This window comes from Astatotilapia calliptera, chromosome 9 (assembly GCF_900246225.1).
Source record: "Astatotilapia calliptera chromosome 9, fAstCal1.2, whole genome shotgun sequence".
Classification (NCBI taxonomy): Eukaryota; Metazoa; Chordata; class Actinopteri; order Cichliformes; family Cichlidae; genus Astatotilapia; species Astatotilapia calliptera.
Window position 1 is genome coordinate 24,497,283 of NC_039310.1, and position 25,530 is coordinate 24,522,812.

Sequence of the window (25,530 nt, forward strand, 5' to 3'; positions counted from 1 at the left end):
AGCGGTGCACTGTTTCTTTTCATTTAATCCAAACATGGTGAGTAAAGAGCATTTTTGTTGTTGTTTGTTTCTTTTCATTTTTTTGTGTTGTCTTTTGAGTCTGTGTTAAATCCGAACAGCCTTGATGTATGATATCTGGGGAGAACAGGGAGCCATTAGTGGTCCCACAAAGACAGAGCAGAGCCTGCCTGACTATTTGATTTCAGGGCTTTAAATACAAAGACACACAGACAGACAAGAAGAGAGTGATCTCTGTCTGTCTGCACTCATTATTTCCTCCTCTGCTCCTTGCTCTCTCTCATGCTTTCTCCCTCACTCTTATGGCTTTAATGCCACTGTATCAGACACCTCCACCACGCCATAAGCAGATTGGGAGTCAGCAGGTGTGTGACCGTGTGTGTGTGTGAGTGTGTGTGAGTGTATGTTTGGGGGGATGGGTGGCATCACCATTGCCATAGGAACGAAAGCATATAAAAAAACAACACAGTAATTGTTCCGTTTCCATGGTAACGAGCTACACAACAGCAAACCTAAGAGATACTTTGTGTCTGCGCAAAAAAAAAAAGAAGTTCTATTTAACCCTGCAGTAAAAACACAAATATGTTGTAACAGCTGCACGTTTCTCTTATAAAAAAATCATTCAAGCTTGAAAACATCCCAAAACTGAGGGAACAATCACAGCAGTACCATAATATTAGTATGCACCGAGCAACTCTAATTCTTCTTTTTCTGATATAAAGACATCACAGAACCTGTGTAAACACTTGTAACATGTTGAATTCCTAGAAATCCTTCTCCACTCACATCGTCGTTTCTCTGCATCGTAGCGGCGCGGAACGGTGAGAGGCGGGGCCGAAAAAGGGGGCTTGGAGCGGGTCGTGAGGGCGGTGCAAAAGAGGGGGGAAAGCAAAGAGAAAGAGAAAAAGAGAGAGAGACGGTCCCCAGTTTGAAAGCCGGTAATTAGTGGCAGATGAACGGAAGCTCCGCTATACCACCGGAGCAACGCGGAGAGGAGAGGGTGGATGACAGCCTTCTGCCGCAGAGAAAAAAAGCCCAAATTAGGCTGATTTCACACGCAGCTATACCGGCATCCCCACTGCATGCACAACGCCTCACCTTATCCCATCTTGCGACTCTCACCTACCCACACACCCACCCACCTCGACCACCCATCCGGCTGTGTGCTGACTTGGTGATGCAGGGTGGAGCTGGACGCATGGACAGCCGGCAGGATAATATCTCGGTCTGAGTGCGTCTTAGATGATCTCCGTCATCACCGGGTCGGTACCCCCGCTCTCCTCTTTGGGTATGTACAGCCTTGCTTTGGTATAGTGCAACTACAACGTGTGTTCAGCGCGCGCTGCGAACAGAACTACTAGACAGTTTTGAGGGGAGACGCTTAACAAGTCTAATTATGAGATCACTTGGGCTCTGCGATTTTTCTCTTGCGCACAGAGCCCTGCAGTTTGCAGAAGGCGCGGAACGCAGCGGGGTACTGACTATTAAATTTAAAGTAGAGCTGGCGATATAATTTCTGAACGCAAAGCAGATAAATGCTAGCTCATTTTGCAGCCTTCTGTCCTTTGCGTTATTCCAGCGGATGAGAGAACCCCGGCCAAGGGGCGCCCCTGTGACCGGAGGAGGGTTGGATTCTCCCGGCTGGTGACCTCCTGCTCCGGGGGACAAATCCTCCCACCACCGGGCATCACCTCCTCTACCCCGGACAAAAACCCACGGAGCCCACCGATGCGTCCGGCAGCCCCTGATGCTCGGCAGTGCTCCGGGGCTTTCCGGTCGGTGGGAGAGGCTCGAGCCGCGGCCGCGCGCTAGGATGCTGCGCCAGGTGTTGCACGCGGGCCTGAGGACCTCGTTCCACGCGCTGGGTCGGTTCGTGGCGAGCCACCCGGTCTTCTTCGCCTCCGCGCCCGTGCTCCTCTCCATCTTGCTGGGTTCCAGCTTTAGCCGGTACCGCGTGGAAGAGGACGTGGAGAGCCTGCTCGCGCCCAAGCACAGCCTGGCCAAGATTGAGGGCAACCTCGTGGACAGTCTGTTCCCAGTGAACCGCTCCAAGCACGCGCTCTACTCTGACCTGCAGACTCCGGGCCGCTATGGGCGCGTGATCATCACCACCCGAAAGGGGAGCGTGATGGATCCGGTTCATCTGGACGCCATACTAAAGGTACGCACGTGCACACATGGCACAGACTCTCAACTCATTTCTTTAGTAATTGTGAATTTCAGCTGACAAGCAGTCTGATATATAAAATAAAATAAAATAAATGTAAAAGTATCTTTAAAGTATTTTCACGATTAATAAAGAAATGATAAAAACACAAATATGACAACGAAGCAAATAAACACGTACACAGGTGTCTGCTGAAGAAATAGGCTTCAACTAGTAGGTGCCAAGATTGAAATGGACGGAATGTGAGCCGACCTATAACCTTTGAATGGTCATTTTTAGAGTTCGAGAGCACATATAGGCCTACCCACCCACTCCGCGAGGAACCTGTGGCGAAATGCCAAGCGAAAACACACAGCACTTGAAAAGTACAGCATTTGACAAGTTAGCTACTGTGCCCTTTAAATCATGGTGTATACATCAGAAAACGAGGTGCATCTACAGCTTTAAAAACAAGCTCTCATTCAGAAACACAAAGAGGTGAAGGTCAGTATCTGTAGGCTGCCTCACTCCTCACTCTCCGTGACTGATATTCATTAACTGGAGTCTTATTTCAAATCACCCTGACAGCCTTTTGAGGTTATTAAGCAGGGTATCCTAATCACACGTTAACTGGAGCTTAGAGGTCTCTATGTTGGTACACCTAAATGGTGTTATGAGTATCAGCCTGACACCCCTAGAGCAATTAGTTTAATGATTTCATGAAGTTATTAGGCTGCTATCAGAGCTTGCTGACTCATATGCTGGACACGCCGAGCTCTGCTGAGGAGATTGAGTTTGTGAGAGCTCCATCCACGCATGCTTTTCTGTGTATGTGTTTATCAAAGAATGTTATTGTGGCCTACTTTACATACATGCAGAATTCAGCGTTGGTCCACAGAGGACTGCCACAGTTAGAGAGCTCAGAGCTGTGCATCTTTTGCTGCCAACGGGCAGCGAGTGAGAAACAGGTTGGTGCATAAAAGAGAGTGCTGTAAAAGGGTAAATCCACTGTTACGTAATCTTACAGTGTTGCATATCATCCGTGAGGTTCAAGACTCTGTAATTTTCCTTTTCCTGTGTCTTTGCTTGCTTTTGGCTTGCCCTCAGCATATGAGTTCTTGCATTTTCCCAGAAGCTTTTTTTGCATCCCTCTGGGTCTGAACTTGTTGCATGTAGTAAGTTAAAGCATGCGTCGGTGGAGAGAGCGATATCAGCAAGAGCGAGAGAAAGAACTAGACGGGATTTCCACTTGCAGTAAGAGTAAGATTTCTGAGTCACACCCATTGACTGCATCTACTGAAGTATTTAATCTGTAGTTGGTAAATAAACTGATTCACTACAGCTTGCTCTTTTTTGAGGTGGTTTTCATCCTTTGTGGGAAAATGTTCAGTGTTCAAACAACCTGTACTTTACTGTTATGTGATACTGCATGTTGTTTTTGAAAAGACAAAGCAAATATACAGCATCATTTCACTGCAGGGGCACACATGTGAGCCAACACCATGGTCAAGAAATGTCTTAACAACTGTTTACTGGAAGTATATTATTATCGATATAGACTCGGTTCCCAGAGGATACACAGCGCTGTGTTAATTGTGTTTTTCTTTTTTAATCTTTTTCCACCAGCAGGTTAAAGTCTCTATTTATCGAGTAAAAATTAGAATTTCTCTCGAGGCATTTTCTGTTTAAGTCAAATGTTATTATTTAGAACAAATCTCTGCTCTACAGTTCTCCTAACATGGCTCTAGTGTGGTTTTAGAGCCCAACCAATGTATCCATTTTCTTTACTGTTTATCCAGTTTCTTAGAGACTGGTCAGAAATCCCCTGGAAACCTCTGGTCGCTACGGGAAAACAGTGACTGGTTGGCGAGTGGTTACTGGATGTCAGTGAGTGAAATCAGTTGCAAAGAGGGTTCTGCGCCGTGACCTCCTTGTGATTGATTTAGTCCCTAGCAGATTACTGGAATTGCCTGTAGTTTCCATGGAAGACTGCAAGCACTTGCTAACTTACCATAAAGTGGTAGTAATGTTTGGAGAAAGTAATCAGAATCAGCATACTTTATTAAGGATAGCATACCCTAAGGAAATTATGTGGGTTACAGTTGCTCCAATACGCCAAGGGTAATAGACTAAACTATTAAAACAATCTAATATGTTACAGATTTACAAATTTAAGAAATAGCACTAATATATATATACAATCACTCAATGATAAATATCAAGGATTAACAGAGGTGAATATAAATGAATATCAAGAATATTGACAGGAATATTACAGAGTAGAAAAGAGTGTGTGCAAAAAGGATGTAACTATTGCAGTGTTTATAGTGTATTAGATGGAGGAGTTGTACAGGGAGATGGCCACGGGCAGAAAAAGTTGTGCTGCACTGGCTTTACTTGCTCAACTTTTATTTTGAGGTTGAATGGTCTCCATTTCCAGTTTGGGTCACACTTTTTACAGTTTCACAACTACTTAGAGAGTGATTGGCAAGTGTTTGCAGAAAAGTCGATGTCTTCCATGCAAACTAGGTGACTGCTGCTTTCTGCTAGCAACCAAAGCACTCACAAAGAGATTTTCAATGCAGTAGCATTTACCTTTTTTGTGTACCAATGTCACATAACAATAGCATGCAGCCTCCTGCAACCACTCATCAAGTGGTCTCAGAATACTGGTCTCTAAATCTTTGTGATTGGGTCTTTAACAGTAAATTTCAAAGGGATTGCTACCAACCTACAACAACCACTTGCAACAGGTTAGGGATACTCATTCTTTCTCCTAGCGACCAGTGGTTACCTGGTTTCTGACACCCAGTCTCTAGTTCTGTGTGACTGGGGCTTTAAGTTTACAGGAGGGCTGCAGGATATGTCAGTTTTCACACAGCAAAAAGCAGATACCCCCTTTATAGGTTGGCACAAAACACACAGTCTCACACCTATCATATATAGTAGCATCACAGATGGTTTTGCAAAGTTTCTAACTAGTCCATAAAATATGTTGCTGGAAAGTTATCCCCATCAAATATCTTTGTATATGTTGATGTTGGATTTTTTAACACAATAAAAGATTCCCAGCCATCTACAAGAATTAATTATTGTTTATAGTCTTGTTTTATGAATATTTTTTCTTTAACTCTCACCACCAGCTAGTTAGTGATCCACAGAGAATATAAATCTGAAATAATATCCACCTTTTAAAACAGGGTCACTTTAGTTTCTTTAACATAACAACCATGATAAGACTTTATTATCCCACAGAGAAATTTTCTTGGAGACATAATGCATAAACACACTTCATACACCTACGTACACAGTAGCTGTTTCATGAATTTTATATTGAGGATGATTACTAAAAACCCTTCTTGAATAATCAAAAGAAAACAATCGACTCTGTGTTGATAGAGCATGGTAGGTTTACTCTTGATAAAGATAACTGCATGCAAGTGGAAGTGAAGTTAACGTTCACTTGTAGTGTTCAACTATTAAAGAGCAGGCATCTGAAGTTAGTGTACGTGCTTGAGGCACCTACAGCAGGAATTTTAAGTCTCTGCCATGAAGCTGTCGACAATAATGATGACAGAGTGGAAGAATTTGCAGTAAAAGTTTATTTTACAATAAATCTTAGGACAGGTTGCTGCAGGACAGTAACTTTTAAACCAAAATTATAATAATTTTCAGGAGACATTCCTGCAGAATCACACTCCCTTTCTTAAGCCAATGCAGCAATCTGAGGTAGGAGAAAGCTTTTCTCGTGTTCACCATGGCAGAGACTGGCATCAGGCCTGTTGCTTAGTAACCAGCACCGTGGATGCTGGCACAGTTGTCCTCTCGCCATAGAAATGGAGGAGTACTCTGAGACAACTATTATTTCTCTGTTGAGTAATATATAAACACATACACACACACAAACACACACACTTCCCCAAATTTCTCTCCCTAGTAGTCGCACAAACAGGAACACAAAGTAGGTGAATGAGTGGCTGACACTCAGTTTGTGTGCTGCGTAGTGAAACTTTTCACTGTTCCCACAGTTTATCCAGGAAAGCCACCGTTAAGCTGAGCAAATAAAGCTCTTTCTCTCTTTGTTTTCTCTGCTCGCAGCTCCACAGACGGATCTACCAGATGCAGGTAACTGTGCCAGCAACAGGCTTCAACAGTTTCAACTACTCCTTCTCCAACCTTTGCCTTCTTGATGACAAGAATGTCTGCATCATCGATGACATCATCCGCGCCATGGAGGAGATCCAGTCAGCTCGCAACTCCAATCGCTCCGTGCCCGTCCTGAGGTACCCCATCACACAGCTGGCAGATGGGCGGCAAGCGTACATTGGCCACCAGATGGGTGGTGTGCAGGGCTGGGGTCCTGGGGGGGCGATGCGAGCTCAGGGAATGGGAGTGAGGGGAGAAGGTGTCCGATCTGCCAGGGCGCTGCAGCTCACCTACTACCTCCAAGCCCCAGGCGGCCTGATGGACCGGGTGGCCAGCCAGTGGGAAAAGGCCTTCTGTGCTGAGTTGCAGCACTTTGCAGAGTTGCACCCAAAGTTGGGCTTCTACCCTTCTACTTCATCTTCTCTGAGGACAGACTTCCAGTTCTCCTCAGTGCTGGCACGTCGCCCCCTGTTGGCCAGCCTGGGAGTGTGTGGGGTGCTTGTCGTCCTTTGCTGCTCCATGAGGGACTGTGTGAGGTCCAAACCCTGGCTGGGACTGCTAGCTCTGCTGTCCATCACTCTATCAGGCCTTACTGCTGCTGGGATACTCAACCTGACTGGGGCCACCTACAACTCCACGTACTTGGGGATCCCTTTCGTCATGCTTGGTAGGTTTAACTCTGATATATTTGCTGTAGAAATAACAAATAATATCACAAAGTATATTTTACCTTTTGGGTGTTTATGAAATAATTTTCCCATTTATCTGGAACTGACCTGTATGTATAGGACGTTTTCAAAGAGTAACCGATGCTAATCCATGGCAGGTGGGAGCCGCACAGAACATTGGCATTGCTTTTCCTTCGCAGTTTGCTTGCCTGTACCTCGCAGCCTGCTTTTTCAGTACCTGTTGTAATAGATTTTTCAGATGTCTGCCTAAGGCTGAATGCCATTTCAGAGTAGACAGGTCTTCAAAATGACTGACAAGTGGTGGGGCATGAACTTGACTTACTGATAGAGAGGATGATGGTAACAACAACATGTTTTTTGACGAGTGGCAAAAACTAAAACTAAAGGTTCAAAAAAGTTTTAAGTTGCAGCTGAAGCAGAGTCTTGAATGAGTTGTGAGATGGGACAGGAAGTTATTTTACATGCCAACAAGACCTCTGACTTTAACAACATTAACTTAACTCACCATATATGTCTTTATTCACCACTTTGCTTTCAATCATTAGTTGTTAATAAACTCTGGCTGTCTTACAGAGTGTGTCTTTTGTGTGTCTTTTCCTCCGCTCTCTTCTTTTCTACTCACCCAAACCAGTCATGACAGACTGCTACTCCCTAACCCTGGTTCTGACAGAGCCACACACAGATACATACACACATATGTAATAACACTTTACTCACGTTGTATATAACATTGTACACAGACTATCTTCCAGATCTTCAAACTAAAGCCCATGCCTTAAGCCTGCAGTTTTTTTAATGGCCAGCAGGAGGTGCCCCCTCTTTTTGCAGAAACAAGTCTGGTTGCATAGAAGTCTACAGGAAAACTACCCTACTGTTCACTTGATATGTGATCACAGTGAACACTTTTCTGATTAGTGCTTTAGCATTTCAAGTCTTGTTTATTACAAGATGTCTGTTGTCTAAATTATGGTATCAATTAGTGTGTAGAAGGATCATAAAATATGGTTTGCTTTAGGGTGAGCCTGCCGTGTTCTTGAGAAGTCCCTGCACAAGTGCACAGTTGTCCTTTGTTTCTCAGTAAGATCTACCCTGCACTTAGGACTAGTTTCAAGGAATAAAATGGTAGCCATCCATTCGCTTCCACTTATCCTTTTTCAGGGTCGTTTGGGGGCGGGAGCCTATCCCAGCTGTCACAGGGCGAAAGGCGGGGCACACCCTGGATAGGTAGCCAGTGGTAAAAATGCCCAGCTTTTCCTTTAAATACAACTTCACTTTGGATAACAGTCGGTGATCACATCTTTGTAATTAAACCTGGTACAATTTAAGTTTATATTCTGTGAAGAGGCATTGCTGTGCTTTGTTTATGTCGCATCAAATTTAGTACAGCTGAAATGAAGACACTTTTAAAACTGTTTGTGCAACAATACTGCTTAATGTAATAATCACATTCTAGTGATGGAAGGAAAAACCTTTCAGTGCAATTTATAACCCTCTGTAAGTGTCCAAAGAGCTTAAGGTTGATTAAGGGGGCAGCCCCAACATGCAATTGATTTTGGAAGCCAGTGAAAATGCTGATTTACAGGTAGTATAAAACTTGGGTATCAATGTAATTATATATATATATATATATATATATATATATATATATATATATATAATTTAAGGATAAATACTTCTTTGGGGTATTGCTAAAAACAACAACTAATATTAAACAAAATTAACATTTTGTTTAACTGGAAATATTAAAGACATACAAGCATATTTTTGATTTGGTGATGACTTTTCCACATGCATTCATAACATTGTTGTAAATGGGGTTGCACAGTAGTATTTATCCTACTGTGTATTTCCTAAAGTGAAAAAAATCAATCAGCAGTTTAACAAACCTCTGCTACTGATCAGTGACTATTTCAGCTGCGTAATTGGATTGTCTCTGCATTCCTAATTATGCAGCACCTTGCATGTGGAAAGGGCCAATAAAGTTGTATCAGTGTTTGAGCATTCATTTGTGTTGCATTTGGCACTAAATTAATTAAGTAAATTTGTTTATTTGGTTGGGCAGGGATAAGATATAGAGAAGGAACAAAGAGAAAGTGGGCGAGGAAAGGCTGCTGTCAGGCTTAGAACAACTGCAGAGTGAACAGAAAGTACAGGGAAACAGGCAGAGAGGATAAAATATGAAATATCACTCCAAATGCAGGCTGAGATAAGGATTCTCTTAGCAGAAAATGAAGTTAAACTGTAGTTAGAAGGAAGACAGGCAGGCAGGGAGAAGGATCTTCTCAGAATGCAAGTGGGCAGACAGAAAAAGGTGGGAGGACAGCGTGAGGCGAGAGAGAAAGCTTTGTTACAGGGGAAGATAGGATTTGGATTAAGGAAGAATGCTGTATTTTTGTAATATCTTAAAAATGACAGAGATTTGTGTCTTTCTCTTTTAAAATCAATCACAAGAGATGTTTCACATTGTGCTCGCTAATTTAAAAAGTTGCACATTGATGGGATAATGACTTTGGGCCATTAACTCACCAGGTGTGTGATTGTGTAGCAACGAGGGTAAATTGTTAACGGTAAAGGATCATTCTGGTCTGCTTCAGCCTGCCATTACTGTCACTGCTGTGGCTCTGTGGGTGTTGCTAACTTTGCACTTTTCACCTCCGTTGTGGAGCTTTGGGGAGTTCTGCCTAACAGAAATGGTGCAGTGCACAGTACATCAGTGTGACAAGTGCAAGCTTCCTGCTTGTTTAAAACTGAGATTTTTTAACAGAAACGCAGAAAGTAAATACAGTAATCCAAATTTTCCTGGTGACCCAATCACCATGTGAATTAATTTGGACCCCAGTTTGGGGGGGGGACTGATAACTGATGGACCATTTTAGTCATTTTTTTATAGAAAATATCACAGTTGTACTTTTCTCATGACTTAATTTCAGGCTTTCTTCTGTTTCATAAACCTGCCAACTAAGGATTTTTCATGTTTGAACAGTTGGTCAGATGCACAAAAATGTTTCCTAGAGCTCTAGGAAAATTTCAGGCATTTTATAGAAGAGTTTGACTGATATATTTGTTGACCACTTGTTAGGGTACTTGGGAGGCTGAAGTTTTTCATGATTACTGAACTTCGATTTTGTCATTATTTATCATTTCTAATATTTTGGGTTCAATGTTAGAGTTTTTAGTCTTCTGGTTTCTGTCTGTGTTCAATATTTGCTCTGTTTCCCCTGTCAGCTGTATCCCCTTGTCAACTGGATACAGCTCTCATAATACAGTCTCTGTGTTATGTTTCCTGTTTTACTTTGAAAGTCCGTGTCACATGTCAGTGTTTTTAGTTTTGCTTCCCTTGCCTCATTAGGCTTGATTTGTCCCAGCTGTGTTTCCCTCCTGTCTCCCATTCCCTGATTGCTCCCTCTGTGTATTTAAACCCTGCGTTTTCCTTGGTCTGTGTTGCTATTTCTCTCGTTTCATACTGTGTGTTCTGTCTGCCAGTCTGTTTTGTTATTTTGTTGTGTTTAGCAATAAGTCAGTGTTGAGTGTACCTTTTTATCTCCGTAAGTCTGTACTTTGGCTCCACCATTCCTGCCTTCACCGAGTACAAGAGACCAATATTGGCCTACTGTACATTAGTGATGGGCAGATGAAGCCCCATGAAGCACTGAAGCTTTTCATCCAATTGGTTCACCCCAACGCGAAGCTTCATGAAGCTTCATTTGCTCTAGCAGGACACCTACTGGACGTAAAAATAATAGCTGGCATGAATTTGAAGAGTGTGGCATTTTGCACACAGCCTGTAAATGTCAACAACAAAAGGAGTGTGTAAAACATGTATATTGTAGTGATGGCAGTATACTGTGTATATTTATAGTGGCAGTATGGGAAATGATTATTTGGAAATGCTTGAAATGGAAATGATCATTTACTGTGAGGTGAGGTGTGGTTGGGGTGTGGACAGTAGTTGTGCTTTTGTAACGTTGAGGTATGGACAGCTACACACTGAGGCTTTGAGCCTCAGTCCTGCCTGTTCACATTTTATTCTGTAAAAACTAAATTTTCACTGCTTTTACGTCCTTTTTAGTGGGGAGAACATAGCTAGGATTTAATGATTTAACAAGTCTTTTGAATCCTTTGTCCTCCACAATGCTAAATGGCTGTGAGTCCTCAATCACCATGCTGACCAGGTCTTCATCTATTTGAGATTGTTCTCCTGAGGAAAGACAATAAAGACAAAGCACAAATATAAATATCACACACGTAACTTATTACAGTTGTATAATATTGTTATATCATTTAGTAACATTACTGCATCCTATATTATCATTGCATTTGATGGCTCACCTGGTCTTGCTCCACAATCGGTGTTCCCCTTATTCTCATGCAAAGCTCTGTAGTGCCTAAGCATGGATGAGGTGTTGTTGTTATATCCCAGCTCCCTGGCACATAGCAAACACTTCACCTTGTACAAAAGTAAAGACAGCTTAACATAAATTGTATTGCACCATCAGTATCATGAAAATACATCTTCTGTAGAAATTTACATACCTTGTTGGGAGGAATAAGATCAAAATGTTCCCTCACAGGGGAGGACATCCTCCTCTTCTTAGCTGGCTCCATTCTCTCCAGACTTTCTCTCCTCACTCTCATAAACCTCCAAACGGTCTCCAAACTCACACTAACCGCAACTCTCCATCAAACACCCACATTTTTGAATGAAGTCTGAGGGGTTTATATCGCTGTCATAGCTCGCGGCAAAGTTCGAACCACTTCATGAACCAGTCACGTGGTACAGCCGGGCAGCGAGGCTTCGGACGTCATCATTTTCAGCTCCTCCCATAAATGAAGCAAGCCTCGATACGCGCTTCGCGGAAACGCCCCCTCCATTACTCGACACACGCTCCGAAGCCTCGATACAGAACGTCCCATCACTACTGTACATACTATAACTGCAGCTATGTTGAAAGTTTTGTTTATTTTACAGACAAAAATGCAGGGAAAAAGCAGTACAGTACAAGTAGGACAAATACTTCATATCAATTGTCAAGCACAGTATGGTGATTTGACCTGGTTTTGCAGTTGACCATGAACTCATCTGTTTTCCAGAGAATTCTAGAGTCAAATGTGAGGTCATCAGTGCAAGAGCAAACTTGGTCAGGCACCAGGGCAGGGGTGGCAAAGTCCAGGCCTTGAGAGCCGGTGTCCTGCAGGTATTAGATATCACCCTGGGTCAACACACCTGAATCAAACGATTAGTTCATTACCAGGCCTCTGGAGAACTTCAAGAAATGTTGAGGAGGTAATTTAGCTATTTAAATCAGCTGTGATGGATCACGGACACATCTAAAACCTGCAGGACACCGGCTCTTGAGGTCTGGAGTTTGCCACCCCTGCACCAGGGCAATGATCCCAAGCAGAATAGTTGAAAAAGAAAAGAATCAAGGTGTTGCAGCAGTCCATTCAACATCCAGACCTCAACCTTAATGAAAAGCTGTGGCAGAACCTTAAGAGAGCTGCCAGAGCGAATAAACTGAAGCATTGTTGCAGAGAAAAGTGGGCATAAATTACTCCACAATGATGTCGGAGACTAATAAAGTCATAAAGAAATTATTGCTGTTTCACAGGAAAACTCGTAAAACCAAGCTGCTCTTAAATTCCCCAAATTTATTTTTATTTTGTAATTTAACTAAAACAGTCATCCCCACATTCAGTCATTCCACATTAATTGATATGTAAAAATCAAATTAATGGATCATTTAGTTTTTAAGAAAATGTCATATAAGCACCTCATGAGATAATCTGTTTACCTTTATTTGTTTTACAGTATTGTAAGTTGTTTTTTCACATATTTATTTAGACAGTTATTAAAAACTGTCTTTGGGGGAGGCAATTTTAGAAGCTTACCATTAGCTTGATTTATCAATTTCAAAGCCAGTTTAGATATGTGTTTGGGGTCATTGTCCAGTTGGAACATCCAGTTGTGTCAAAGGTTCAACCATATAGCTGTTGATATGAACAATTTGCAGGTAGTCCTCCTGCTTCATTATTCCATCCACATTCTACAATGTACCAGTATCACTGCCAGCAAAACAGCCCCAGAACATGATGCTCCCATCACCATGCTTAATAGCTAGCAGTGCTCTTAGGTTTATAAGCCTCACCTTTATGCCGCCGAATAATTCCGAATTCCTGTTTTCATTGTGGCCAAATAGCTTAATTTACGGTGGTATGCAAACGTTTGGGCACCCCTGATAATTTTCATGATTTCCCTTCATAAATCATTGGTTGGTTGGATCAGCAATTTCATTTTCATTTTCTGGGATGCTTAGAACTCAAATTGCACTGCTGGAAATAGTTTATTTTGATGCAAATGCTGTTTTTTTTTGCAAATTTGCATTATAATTTTCTTTTCCGTTTTTCCTGCAGTATATAAAAATTGGTGTATCTCAAAAATAAAACTATGAAGACACTCAAAATAAATTTCCTGTTGTTGGAAAATATTTTGTGCACCTTTTTTGTGTTTACAGTTTTGAGGGATAAACCTCTTAAAATTCTCTAACTAGAAATATATATATATATATATATATATATATATATATATATATATATATATATATATATATATATATATATATATATATATATATATATATATATATATATATATATATATATAAAAAACCCAAAAATGATTTTAAATTTTTTGGTAGTTTATTGCACTTTTTTGCAATTTGTGTAGTTATTATGCACTTAATGCATACATATTATTAAAGTTTGGGCTATAACGGTTGTATTGATGTATAGCAACTTGAAATGCTCCCAAAAATGGCACTACAGCATGTAAAAATATAAAGATAAGCTCTGGCAGACTTGGTTCTATGGTAGGTCTTAAAGGGTTAAATATATCATGTAGCAGATGAACACAATGATATTTGAGAAGTGAAATGAAGCACAGAAAGTGTGCAATAGTTACTTAAGCTAAATTAGGCAGGTGTATAAATTTGGGCACCCTTGTGGTTTTATTGATTAGAATACCTTTAGCACCAATTTTTGGAACATAAAATTTGTTTGGTAAGCTCATTGACCCTTGACCTACATACACAGGTGAATCCAGTCATGACAAAGGGTATTTAGGGTGGCCATTTGCAAGTTTTTCTCCTCTTTGCGTCTTCTCTCAAGAGTGGCTACATGGGAGCCTCAAAACAACTCTCAAACACCTGAAAACAAAGATTGTTTAACATCATGGTTTTGGGGAAGTATAGAAAAAGTGATCTCAGAGATTTCAGCTGTCAGTTTCCACTGTGAGGAACATATTGAGGAAATGGAAGCCCACAGGCACAGTTCTAGTTAAGACAGATCAAGGAAAATCTTAGATAAGCAGAGGCAAAGGATGGTGAGAACAATCATAGTCAACCCACAGACCAGCTCCAAAGACCTGCAACATCATCTTACTGCAGATGGTGTCGCTGTGCATCATTCAACTATTAAGCGCACTTTGCACAAGGAGATGCTGAATGGGAGAGTAATGCAGAAGAAGCCATTTCCGTGCACATGCCACAAACAGAGTTGTTTGAGGTATGCTAAAGCACATTTGGACAAGCAAGCTTAATTTTGGAATAAGGTGCTGTGGACTGATGAAACTAAAATTGATCTTGTTAAAGTTGAGGGTTGCATGGATTCCAGTCAGTATCAGCAGATTCTTGAGAACAATGTTCAAGAATCAGTCACAAAGTTGAAGTTGGGCCGGGGCTGGATATTTCAACAAGACAATGACCCTAAACACTGCTCAAAATCTACTTAGGCATTCATGCAGAGGAACAAGTACAACGTTCTGGAATGGCCATCTCAGTCCCCAGACTTGAATATTATTGAAAATCTATGATGTAACTTAAAGCGGACTGTCCATGCTTGGAAACCATCAAACCTGACTGAACTGGAGATGTTTTGTAAAGACGAAAGGTCCAAAATACCTTCAACCAGAATCCAGACTCTCATTGGAAGCTATAGCAAGTGTTTGGAGGCTGTTATTTCTGCAAAAGAAGGATCTACTAAATGTTGATGTAATTTTTCTGTTGGGGTGCCCAAATTTATGCACCTGCCTAATTTAGTTTAAGTAACTATTGCACACTTTCTGTAAATCCTATAAACTTCATTTCACTTCTCAAATATCATTGTGTTTATCTGCTATATGATATATTTAAATGAAATTGCTAATCCAAACAACCAATGATTTATGAAAGAAAATCATGAAAATTATCAGGGGTGCTCCACTGTATGTCTCATTTGACTATAAAACATTTGGCTTGTCCATATAGGCGGCTGAAAATTTTAGTTGAGGTTGAAGGTTTACATTTTGGAGCAAGGGCTTCTTCCTTTTTGGTAACCTCTTAGTCCATGGTGATGTAAAAGTTGTGTCATGGTTCACTTTGTGGCAGCCAGGAGGAAGGACCCAAATGCAGCTTTATTTGCTGGAAAAACATGAACACCAAATGCAGGAAACAAAACATAAAACTAGAAGCAAGGAAACACAGACTCTAGAGGGTACAACGTGACAACAAGCAGGGAAAGACAGGACTAAAATACACAGAACCAGAACCTACCCACATGCCAAAATTGGTATGGCCCGGATCTGGCCCACACAATGTGCTTACACATGGCCCACATACCGCAAAAAAAGACAGCCCTTTGGTGGCCCAGATCAGGTTTGCCAGATGTAATCCACACATGGGGCAGCACAAGGCCAGTTGCAGACACACTGGTGGTTCTCTGCAAACCTGATCTGGCCAAAGGGCCATCATTTTTTGCGGTATGTGAGCCATGTGCAGCCACGGGCCAGTTGCAGACACACTGCTGGCCCTGTGCTGGCCCAGAACAGTTTCAGCTCTGGCCCCAGATGTCAGCCTAATGTGTACCTTAATCAAGCCATGTAATAACAACGTGTGCCGGAACATAACAGTGCAAAAGTAACATGATGAAACTCTGTTCAGACAGTGAATGGACTGATTCTTATATAGCACTTTTCTACTCTCCTGGATTACTTGAAGTGCTCTATACAACATGCCACATTCACTCAATTACACACTTTCTCTAAACTGAGTGCTTCCTAACTACATTCATTCAGACTGGAGGAGCCAGGGATCAAAATGTGTACACTCACAAACCTGTCAAGCCTGCATTTGAAACATTGGCTACCATAGCAGTATAGTATTTTAACATAGCATTTGGATCTTCTAACTAAAATAGGAGAATAGGAACATAAATAGTGCCATCATTTACAGACCTGGCCCACATCTGGTTGACATACACCCTGCCATGACACCAGTCAGTCAGAAGTGCCAGCTTGATGCCGGATCCGGGGAAGACCTGTTTTCTATGAGCCTGGGCCACATAAACCAAACCACAATTGGCCAGATGTGGCATGCTATCACATAAACAGTGGCATCTGCGCCAGCCCTGACCCATATCTGGATGACATACCACTTACCATAGAAAAGACTAAAGAACTAAGGAGCTAGGAATACTTGAGACAGAAACCAAAACCGAGAGACTAGCAAAGACAAATCATGAAATCAAGGATAAATAATACAAAACAGAAAACATTGGGTCACCGTCCCAGGAGCGTGACAACGTGCTTCACTGTGGTCAGTGACACGGATGTCCAGCAGCCATGGCAGGCTTGAGTCTTGGTGGTTCCTGATTGTTCCTGAACAACAACCAGTTTCCTCTCATCTGGGTGTAACAATTTACATCTTCTTCTAGATCTTGGTAAAGTGTTGATAAATCCAACTAACTTGTCGTTACCTACAATTGCTGGAGCTGATTATTTTGAAATCTTCAGTTGTTCCTCCATGTCTCAAAGGGACCATGGCAATTTATGCAGATCTACAGTTCTCCTTCTTAGATCTTCACTGAGATCCTTGGACTTCCCTATTGTTTTGACTATTGGTCAAATCATTCATCATGCTGACAAAGAGAAACTACCAGTTGTGGTAAATCATAATCACTAATGAGAAGTTAATAAGCTTTGGCTAAAACAAGGTTAAAAGACACTGAAGAATCTGCAGTAACACTTATTTAAAGATTAAAACGTGCATGCATATATCTGAGCCTGTATGTATACTTTTTACCCTGCGTGGATTAGAGAAAATCCAACACCAACCCAAAATTATGCAACCAATTCTCATGTTTTAATTCTTAGGATTTGAAAATCAACATGACATTCGTGACTATGATGAGTGTAAGTAAACTTCCAAACACAACTCTACATACATACATTATATCCCCCAAGGATCATCAGCAGCAATACTTCACTTGTTAAGATCGCTTGTTAAGATTTTTTATTTTCTTCTGCCTGTTTGCTCCATTTTTGCCATAGTTAACAAACTGACAAAGACTTTTCAATATCTGAAAAAAAAAACCATTTTGCAACACAGTAGTCGTATCAAGGGCAGACATAGTTTCAGGAAAAAGAAACATCCTTCTATGTTCCTCTAAGTGCTTCTATATATGTGAGTGTGTCTGCTTGTGTGCCTGTCTCCTGCTGGTAAATATCCTTGCACAAGTGCTGTCTCCAGCCTCTCTTTTTTGCTCTCATCTTGTCTCTGCAACATTAACCTCTGCACCTCTTTTCTCCGTCATCCTCTGTCTAATTCCCTCTCACAAGTCGCAGATCTGCAGACTTTCTCTGTACTCCACGCCCACGCCTCAAGTGTCGGTACAATGCGCCTCTGCTTAGGTGTTAAGTGTTTCGCCATGCTGAGGTCACTGGAGAGGGGGGTGATGGTGGTAGCGGTGGGGTGTACATGTGTTACTGGTGACTCACGGATGCTATGGCAACCACAGAAGGAAAAAAACCCTTAAAAACCATCTGCTGCACCTAAATCAATGTGTATGCGCAGCACGTGAGACTGGACAAGCACAAATTCATGGAAATGGGCACTAATTTGCTTTATTGAATCGACAATGATTCATTCCTTTCACTTATCATGTGAAAATTGTGCTGTTGTTTTAAGACTATTGGTCTCTTTATTGTTGCTACTGCAGGAGCAATGGCGCTTCTGGTATTTCTCACGTTGGGCATGTTACAATCAAAAGAAAATGGCATTTTCACAGTGTCTTACATCTGTCATTTCATGTATCTACACTTCAAATGGGATTTTGGTGTGACCTCATACAAAGAGGGAATATTCAGAAGCACTATTGCACTACCTTGTGCAACACTGGGATTTGATGAAATGAATAAACTGAAGCAACAAGGCTGAAAGATCCCCAGTTTGAGATTGGGAGGAGACACAAATCCCTGGGAGGTTCTTATATAGTTTTGACCCCTTGTAAAGAAGAGAGGAGCTTTAATTTTAAGCCTAGTTACAAGAAAATATTTGTCTTTAATACAGGTGATGTCTTGCATCCCAATAAATTACCTTGGTTTTCTGCTAAGGGAACCATGAATTAAAAACAAAGAGGTTGGAGTTTGGAAAACAGAGAGCTAAGTATCTTCTGGTGAACTGTGAAGGTTCTTCAGATAAGTCAAGAGACATCATTTGCAGCAAATGAATAAAATAAATAATTAAACTAAAATAGTTAATTTATTTAAAATAAATAATTAGAATCTAATTTGTGTAATTTAGATAAAAAACCCAAAAAAACCAAAACATATTATTTATTCTTAATTTTCAGATTTGCTTTTTATCTGCAATTGTCTCAGTCTAATCAGATTGGAGGCTTACTTGTGGTTCTTGGGGTATTTAAATGTAGAAAAAGTGAGGCATAGCCTTCAGCTTCCTGGCCAGCTTTGGAACCAGCTACCAGTTTCCTGTGATTCACTGAATATTTCTTTACTCATCTCTTTTCTTTTTCTGTATGTTTATACCTGACTACTGTTTTTAGTCATTGACAGTATTTAAAGTTTTACTCTCTAGTTTCTATATAAGAAACAAGCCAAATAGAACAGAAATAACAAAGTTCTGCTAAAGTAATTTTTTTTGGCTAAATAAGTGTGATACTGTTACAATCTCTTTTAAATTTGTTGGTCTAATACAAGATTCATTCTCATTGCTGTTCTATTTGTCCTCAGGTCATGGGCTCTTCGGCTCCTTCGAGATGCTGTCATCGTGGAGACGTACCCGTGAGGACCAGCATGTGAAAGAGCGTGTTGCAAGCGTCTTCGAGGATGTTATGTTGCGTTTCTCTGGCTCCACCATGATCCACCTGATGACCTTGGGCCTGGCCGCCTCCCCACTCACCAACATGGAAGCCGTCCGGCTCTTCTGCCGCACTGCTGCTCTGGCCGTTACCATCAGCTATGTTTACATGTTGTCCTTCTACAGTTCCTGTCTGGTGTTTACAGGCTACCTGGAGACCGGGTACAGACATGGCTGCTTCTGCCGGCGAGTCCCCAAACCAGACCGTCTGGACTCTAAACCGGCTTGGTACAGGTGTTTAATGTACACTCGTTACCAGGAGGAGACCCAAGTGACGAATCCTCCACAAGGGATTGGTCACACTCACACACCAAACCCTGACCTTACTCACACGCACACACACCCTCACCCGCATACAACTAACAACCCCGCTGTTCGTGGACATGCTCATGTTGCTAACTCCACTCACCCACACCCTCACCCACATTCCACAGCAAGCACGGACCCTCATCCTCAGGACTCCCACCTTTTGTTGGGCTGTGTGCGACGTTGCTATGGAGACTGGATCACTAACACTTATGTTAAACCCTTTGTGGTTCTGCTGTATCTGGTTTACATCTCTTTTGGATTGATGGGATTCCTACAGGTGAGACACCTGGTGATTTCTCTTTTACAGAATTATAAAGTCTTTATTTGTGGCATGTAATAAAAATGTTTGTGTCGTCAACAGGTGACCCAGGGTTCTGACCCTAGCGCACTGGTTGCAATGGACACCGCAACAGTATTGTACACCCGAGCCCAGCAGCGTTACTTCAGCTCATACTCTCCTGTGATTGGATTCTACATTTATGAAAGTGCCCCTTACTGGAATGCCTCAGTGCAGCGGGATCTGCTGGAATATGCCAAAGGCTTCCAGAGAATAAGCTGGCTGGAAGCTTACCTGAACTACCTGTCAGATCGCAACCAGTCCACCAGCCAGCCGCGGGAAAATTTCACCCGCACACTGCGCCACGCCTTTCTCCGTGAGCCGCAGTTTGCTCACTTTGCAGATGACATTATATTTGCAGAGCGCGGCCAGGGCGAAGAGCCTGATGTGGCAGCTTCTCGCATCTTCTTGGTTGCCAAAACAACGGAGAACAAGCGCGAAGAGATGTCAGTGCTGCTGGACACGCTGCGACGCCTGTCACTGACCTCACGAGTCCGCTTCTTAATCTTCAACCCTTCTTTCGTCTACCTGGACCGCTATGCTGCAGCAGTCAGCTCCCCACTTAGACACTCACTGCTGGCGGTGCTTTTCCTGTTGGGTCTCTCCTCTCTGGCTGTTGTGGAGCCCCTGGTGTCTGTGTGGCTGGGCCTCACACTGCTCTCTGTCCAGTTTGGCGTCCTGGGCTTCATGACCTTATGGGGTGTAGAGCTGGATTGCATGTCTGTGCTATGTTTGATTTCAGCTTTGGGGCACTCAGCAGACTGCAGCGGCCCCCTCCTCTGTGGCTTTGCTGCAGGTCGGGGTGAAAGCAGGACTCGCTGGGTGAGAGTGGCACTGGAGAGACACGGTGTTCCCTCTTTACAGACGCTCATCTGTTACGGTGCTGCCCTGGTACCCGTTGGCTCCATACGCTCCAACCTCACACGCACACTATTTCGCTGCCTCACCCTGACGGCCGCTTGCTCGGCCCTGCACACGTTGGCTTTCCTGCCCACACTCCTCACCTTCCTGCCCCCCTCCAAGAGCCAGGGCCATGGACCTGGAGGGGAAGGACAGAGACAGGAGGTGGAGTGTGTTGAAATGAATGACAGCACCAGAGTTGTCGACCAGATCACCACCGTCTGAGCATGGGATGAGAAGAGAGGAAGACAGGTTTCTAGTGCACATGTTACCTGCTTGTTGCTAGTGCTGTGTGGCATGTGAATGAGGTGTTTCCTAAAAAGCTAATGAGACATTAAATTTAATCCAGGTTGTGATGTAATCACAGAGGAAGTGCCACACTTTTCACCAAAACTTGCTTTAGATTCAGTCACTTTGTTTGGCTACTGCTGTCTGTTCACCATATCAAGTTGCACAACTACAGTGACATGAGGCAATCATCTGTATGACTCGAGTATTTCTACTTTATTGCTGGAAAAATAAAGACAAAATAAAAAAATCAAGATCTTAGCATTGTGATTTGTAATATATCATCTTGTGGAAATATTAGCATTTAACAAAAGTCCCCTTGTATGGGAGTTTTTTCTTCTTCTTTTTTTTTACTCTAATTTGTTCATTTTCAGCTCAAAATTTCTAATTCTATTCCTGCTGGTGTAGCTTCACATAAAAATAATTTTATCTTATTCTGGGTTTTAATGCAGCCTCTCTGTACAACCCTTATCTACAACACGCCATTTTGGGTATGATCCCCTTCCATTTAAGTCAACGTTCTTTTGACTGGCTGCCCGTGTGGAGCTGTAAGCCCACAATGTCGTGGTCATTACTCAAGAGAAATTATGTATTAAAAGTAATGCAGTATGTTACTTCAATACTTGACCAACCCTATATCATGACAAAGCATGTAATAGACACACTGGTCCACTATGTCCATTTCACGCTTTGCCCCTTCAAAGCATGAAATGGACAATCATGCAGAAGTTGCAGTACCAGAAGAGGAAGATAATATATTTAAAGCAGTACAATCCAGCGTTGTTCTATGTCACAAACAATTAAGCTAGGTGGCTAAAATGTGTTTACATGTAAATGTGTTTATGATGAACTGAATGCAATGTCTCTTTAAGCGCTTTCCTGTGATTATTTTAATGTTGGCTTGAAATAAAACATCTCCCTCTGTTGGTACTGCAGGTTAGTGAATTACGGAATTTGGTACAGTAACACGCTGCATTAGTGTGTTATTGAAAGACGTAATGTGATTACAGTATCACATTACTTTGTAATACATTACACCCAACAGTGGTTACTGGGGTAACCATATGAAGGATCTCCAAGATTACTGACATGATACAGATCAAGGAGTTTAAATGAAAGTCTGAAACACTATTTAGAGCAGCTGAAGACAGAGCTTGTGGCACATCAGGATCACTTGTACACTGACCTCATTATTTTAGAGTTTGGCCTTGTTTAACTTAAGCATCAACCATTGTAACAGTATAACATATATAGTCATGTGAAAAAAGGGTTTTAATATGCAGTCATCAATCAATTGTTTTTTGTATGACTTTATCAGTCTCTGACATTGTTATGGAGGAATTGTGGCCCACTTTTCTTTACAATGTTGCTTCAGTTCATTGAAGCTTGCAGGTATTTGTTTAAGCACAGCTCTCTTATGGTCCCAACACAGCTTTACAATCAGTTTAAAGTCTGGATGATTCTGTTGTTGTAGATTTACTGCTGTGTTTGGGACCATTGTCCTCAAGCCTGAAGTGGAAGTAGTAGAATACTTTGGTATAGACAGTTCATGGTTGACTGAGTGACTGCAAAACAAACCCAAACCATCACCACTCCACTACTGTGCTTGACAGTTGGTAAGAGGTGTTTGTGCTGATATGTTGTGTTTGGCTTTCTCAAAACATGGAAGTGTGAATTGTGGCTTATCATCTCTTTTTTGGTCGTGTCTGTCTCAAAAGCCATACAGTAGTTCCAGAAATCTTGTGATTTGTTCAGATGCTGTTATGTTCTTTGTAGAGAGAAGAGACTTTCTTTTGCCAACATTTCTGAACAAGTCATACTTGTTAAGTCTTTTTTTCCAGTTGCCAAATGTGGCAGTGTGAATTATGACTAAAAAGCTTTGCTTTGGTGTTATCTGCTCAAAGAACATTGTTCCACATGATGATCAGTCATTGAAGTATATTTGATTACCAGCCCCTGGCTGCACATTACCCTCTAAATTCCTATGCTTCCTATTGAATCACAAGGTTTTTCACAAGACTGCAAACCTTTTCTTTTCACATGAATGTATATTAGTAGTATGTGTAGTATGCATATATTGTTTATTAAAAGACAAAGCATAATAGGTCTACAGTAAATGGGTCAAAAATTTTACATTTGGGCAAAAGGAATTTTAATAGGGCTTTGAAACTGATGACAAATGAATAGATAAAAGTTCATAATACTGACTTTTTTTTTGTAAAGCTGTCATCAAGTGGCGGCTCAGAGTGTAAAAGTGTATATCTTGAAAGGTCAAATCCAATACCAATCATTTTGCTCTCTTTTTATTACAATTATGCAATTGAGACACCGGCAATGACATTAAGTAGTCATCAAGAAGCATCTATTGTCAGAAAATGTCAGAAAGCATTAGTCAGCCAGCTATCAAATGTGCACAGACAAAATCCTCAAGCTTCCTGTAATCTTGCTCTATTGTACCGTCGTTACCATACTATATAAAGCCCCTTGAGGTGGCTGTTGTTGCTGAATAAATTAAATAAAATAGAACTGAATAAATCCTCGAAACAAACTTTACTTACTTCATGTGCTCGATCCCTTGGGGATGAAGAATTTAGTCAGCACCTAAACTAATGCTCATCTGGTGTTTTCTGACAAGTTTGGATCAAAGCATTATTCTATCCTGTTAACCCGCCTTCCTGAAGGGAAACGGCCTCTTTGTGTTTTACTCCTTAAGTCACAGATGTAGCTGAACTTCTGGGTGTAGGAGTACCTGCTATTGTTAAAGCGTGATCCTCTCTGATAATTGCTTGAATGAAAGTATTGTTAAGGCTCTGTGCAGGTGCCACAGCCATCAGTAAGACAACGAAACCCAGCTTCCCACCTGTGAACACTGCCAATTGGCCTTCGCAAGAGCGCAAGCTGGAGGGATCATTAGCTGTGATGCCTGCGTCATCTTTTGTAAAACGTCCCACTTACACACAGAGCTGGATGGTGTTCCTTCTAAAAATAATCAATGCTGAAAGCGTGCTGATGTGCTGCTTGCTCGGTTGAAATACCAGAAAAATGTGAACTGCTTTTTCTTAGAAAACGGTGTGTCTTTGATGCCGCCCTAATACTGAAATAAAAAATAATAAACTGTATAGTGTTTAAAAGCTGCTGAAATAAAACAAAACTCACAGCATGTTGATTTAACTTTAAGACTGAGCCCTCAGGGTAGAAACACACTGGGCTCTATTAGGTCGCCAACACCTCCTACGCTCACTTGTGCTGTCAGTCCAAATGCAGTTTACTGCTGCTGCTGTTGCTGCTTAGTTTCACAAGTAAAGTAGGCCAGTGTAGGAGCTGTGGAGTTTTGTGTTAGGTATAAAATAATGGGCTGCAGGTAGCACCTATGTAGAGTAAATCAGCAGTGCAAGGTGTCTGTAAATGTTTTATAATATAAAATTATTGAGACATCAGTTAAAAGACTTCAGGTTTTTCAGTCACACCAAAATGCTGGACAGAGCCGTCCTGTGATGCTGTTAAATTCACTGTTAAAACAGCGGAGCTGAGGATTAAACTTCAGCATTCATTAGTCCTGTAGTTAACTAGGTTTCTAACATTGTTTATTTGATTTTCCACCACACTCTTTCACTAAGACTCGAACAGTTCAGACACCGTATACCCTGCTCTAATTTTATCTTCCAGCCTCCGGGCAAAGCTTTGTTGTCGAGCTATCAGCCATAAAACATCTTCCGTGCCTTCAGTGCCTGTTGCAGTAGACTGGCTGGTATTGTCTTCACCTTGTGAGGGTATGTGTGAGTGTGCAAAATGGGCCTGGAGACACAAACTGTAGGGGCTTCCATCACAAAGTTGGCAGATTAGTTAAAATGATAGGGCTGCAACTTTGCAAGACAGAATTACAAAACTTTACAGCCAAAGATCAGAGTCAAACATGTGGATTAAATGAAGTTTGCATCTATCATATTTACTGAACTTGCATACGTTTATTGACTCTCACACAAAAAGCTTGCCAGCTGGAGCTATCAGCATAGTTTGACTCTGCAACAATACCTGTAAAATCAAAAAGTACTAACCTAGAAGCAAGGATAAGGACTCAATTCAATTCAAGAATATAAGTTAATTAAGTCAATTTGATATTTCTGCTTCATGACCAAAGCATGGGTGTGTCTCACTGCTGACTGTAGCCTGCTACTGGAGACAAACACGGGAATATGATATTATCATTATATATCCTCCAACATAGAGAATGATGTAGGTAATTTAACCTCAAGGCAGGAGATGACTTTTGACTTAGTATTATGAACATTTTTAGCATAAATATGTTGTTTTTGGATGTTGACTAAACTCTCTGATGCCTCACATGATCAATGATATTCATCACTTGCATAAAGGTGGAGTTGCTATGTTGTGGGTGGAAGGTGAAACGTGTAATGTCACATCAAATTCAGATCAGATGGTGCTGACACTACAATTGAATTTTGCACTAAGATTGCAAAATTACAGGAACGGGCTGCTAACATTCAGCAGAAC

At 41.6% G+C, this 25,530-nt stretch overlaps 1 protein-coding gene across 1 annotated transcript; it reads left to right on the forward strand.

Annotated features, from left to right (window-relative positions):
* The first annotated feature begins 866 nt into the window (after positions 1–866).
* ptchd1 (patched domain containing 1) lies at positions 867–21,248 on the forward strand. Its single transcript, XM_026180724.1, has 5 exons — positions 867–1,306; positions 1,598–2,179; positions 6,263–6,977; positions 19,058–19,770; positions 19,855–21,248. The coding sequence occupies exons 2-5, from the start codon at positions 1,766–1,768 to the stop codon at positions 20,953–20,955; spliced, it is 2,943 nt and encodes a 980-aa protein (XP_026036509.1). The 5' UTR covers positions 867–1,306; positions 1,598–1,765; the 3' UTR covers positions 20,956–21,248.
* The last annotated feature ends 4,282 nt before the right edge of the window (positions 21,249–25,530 follow it).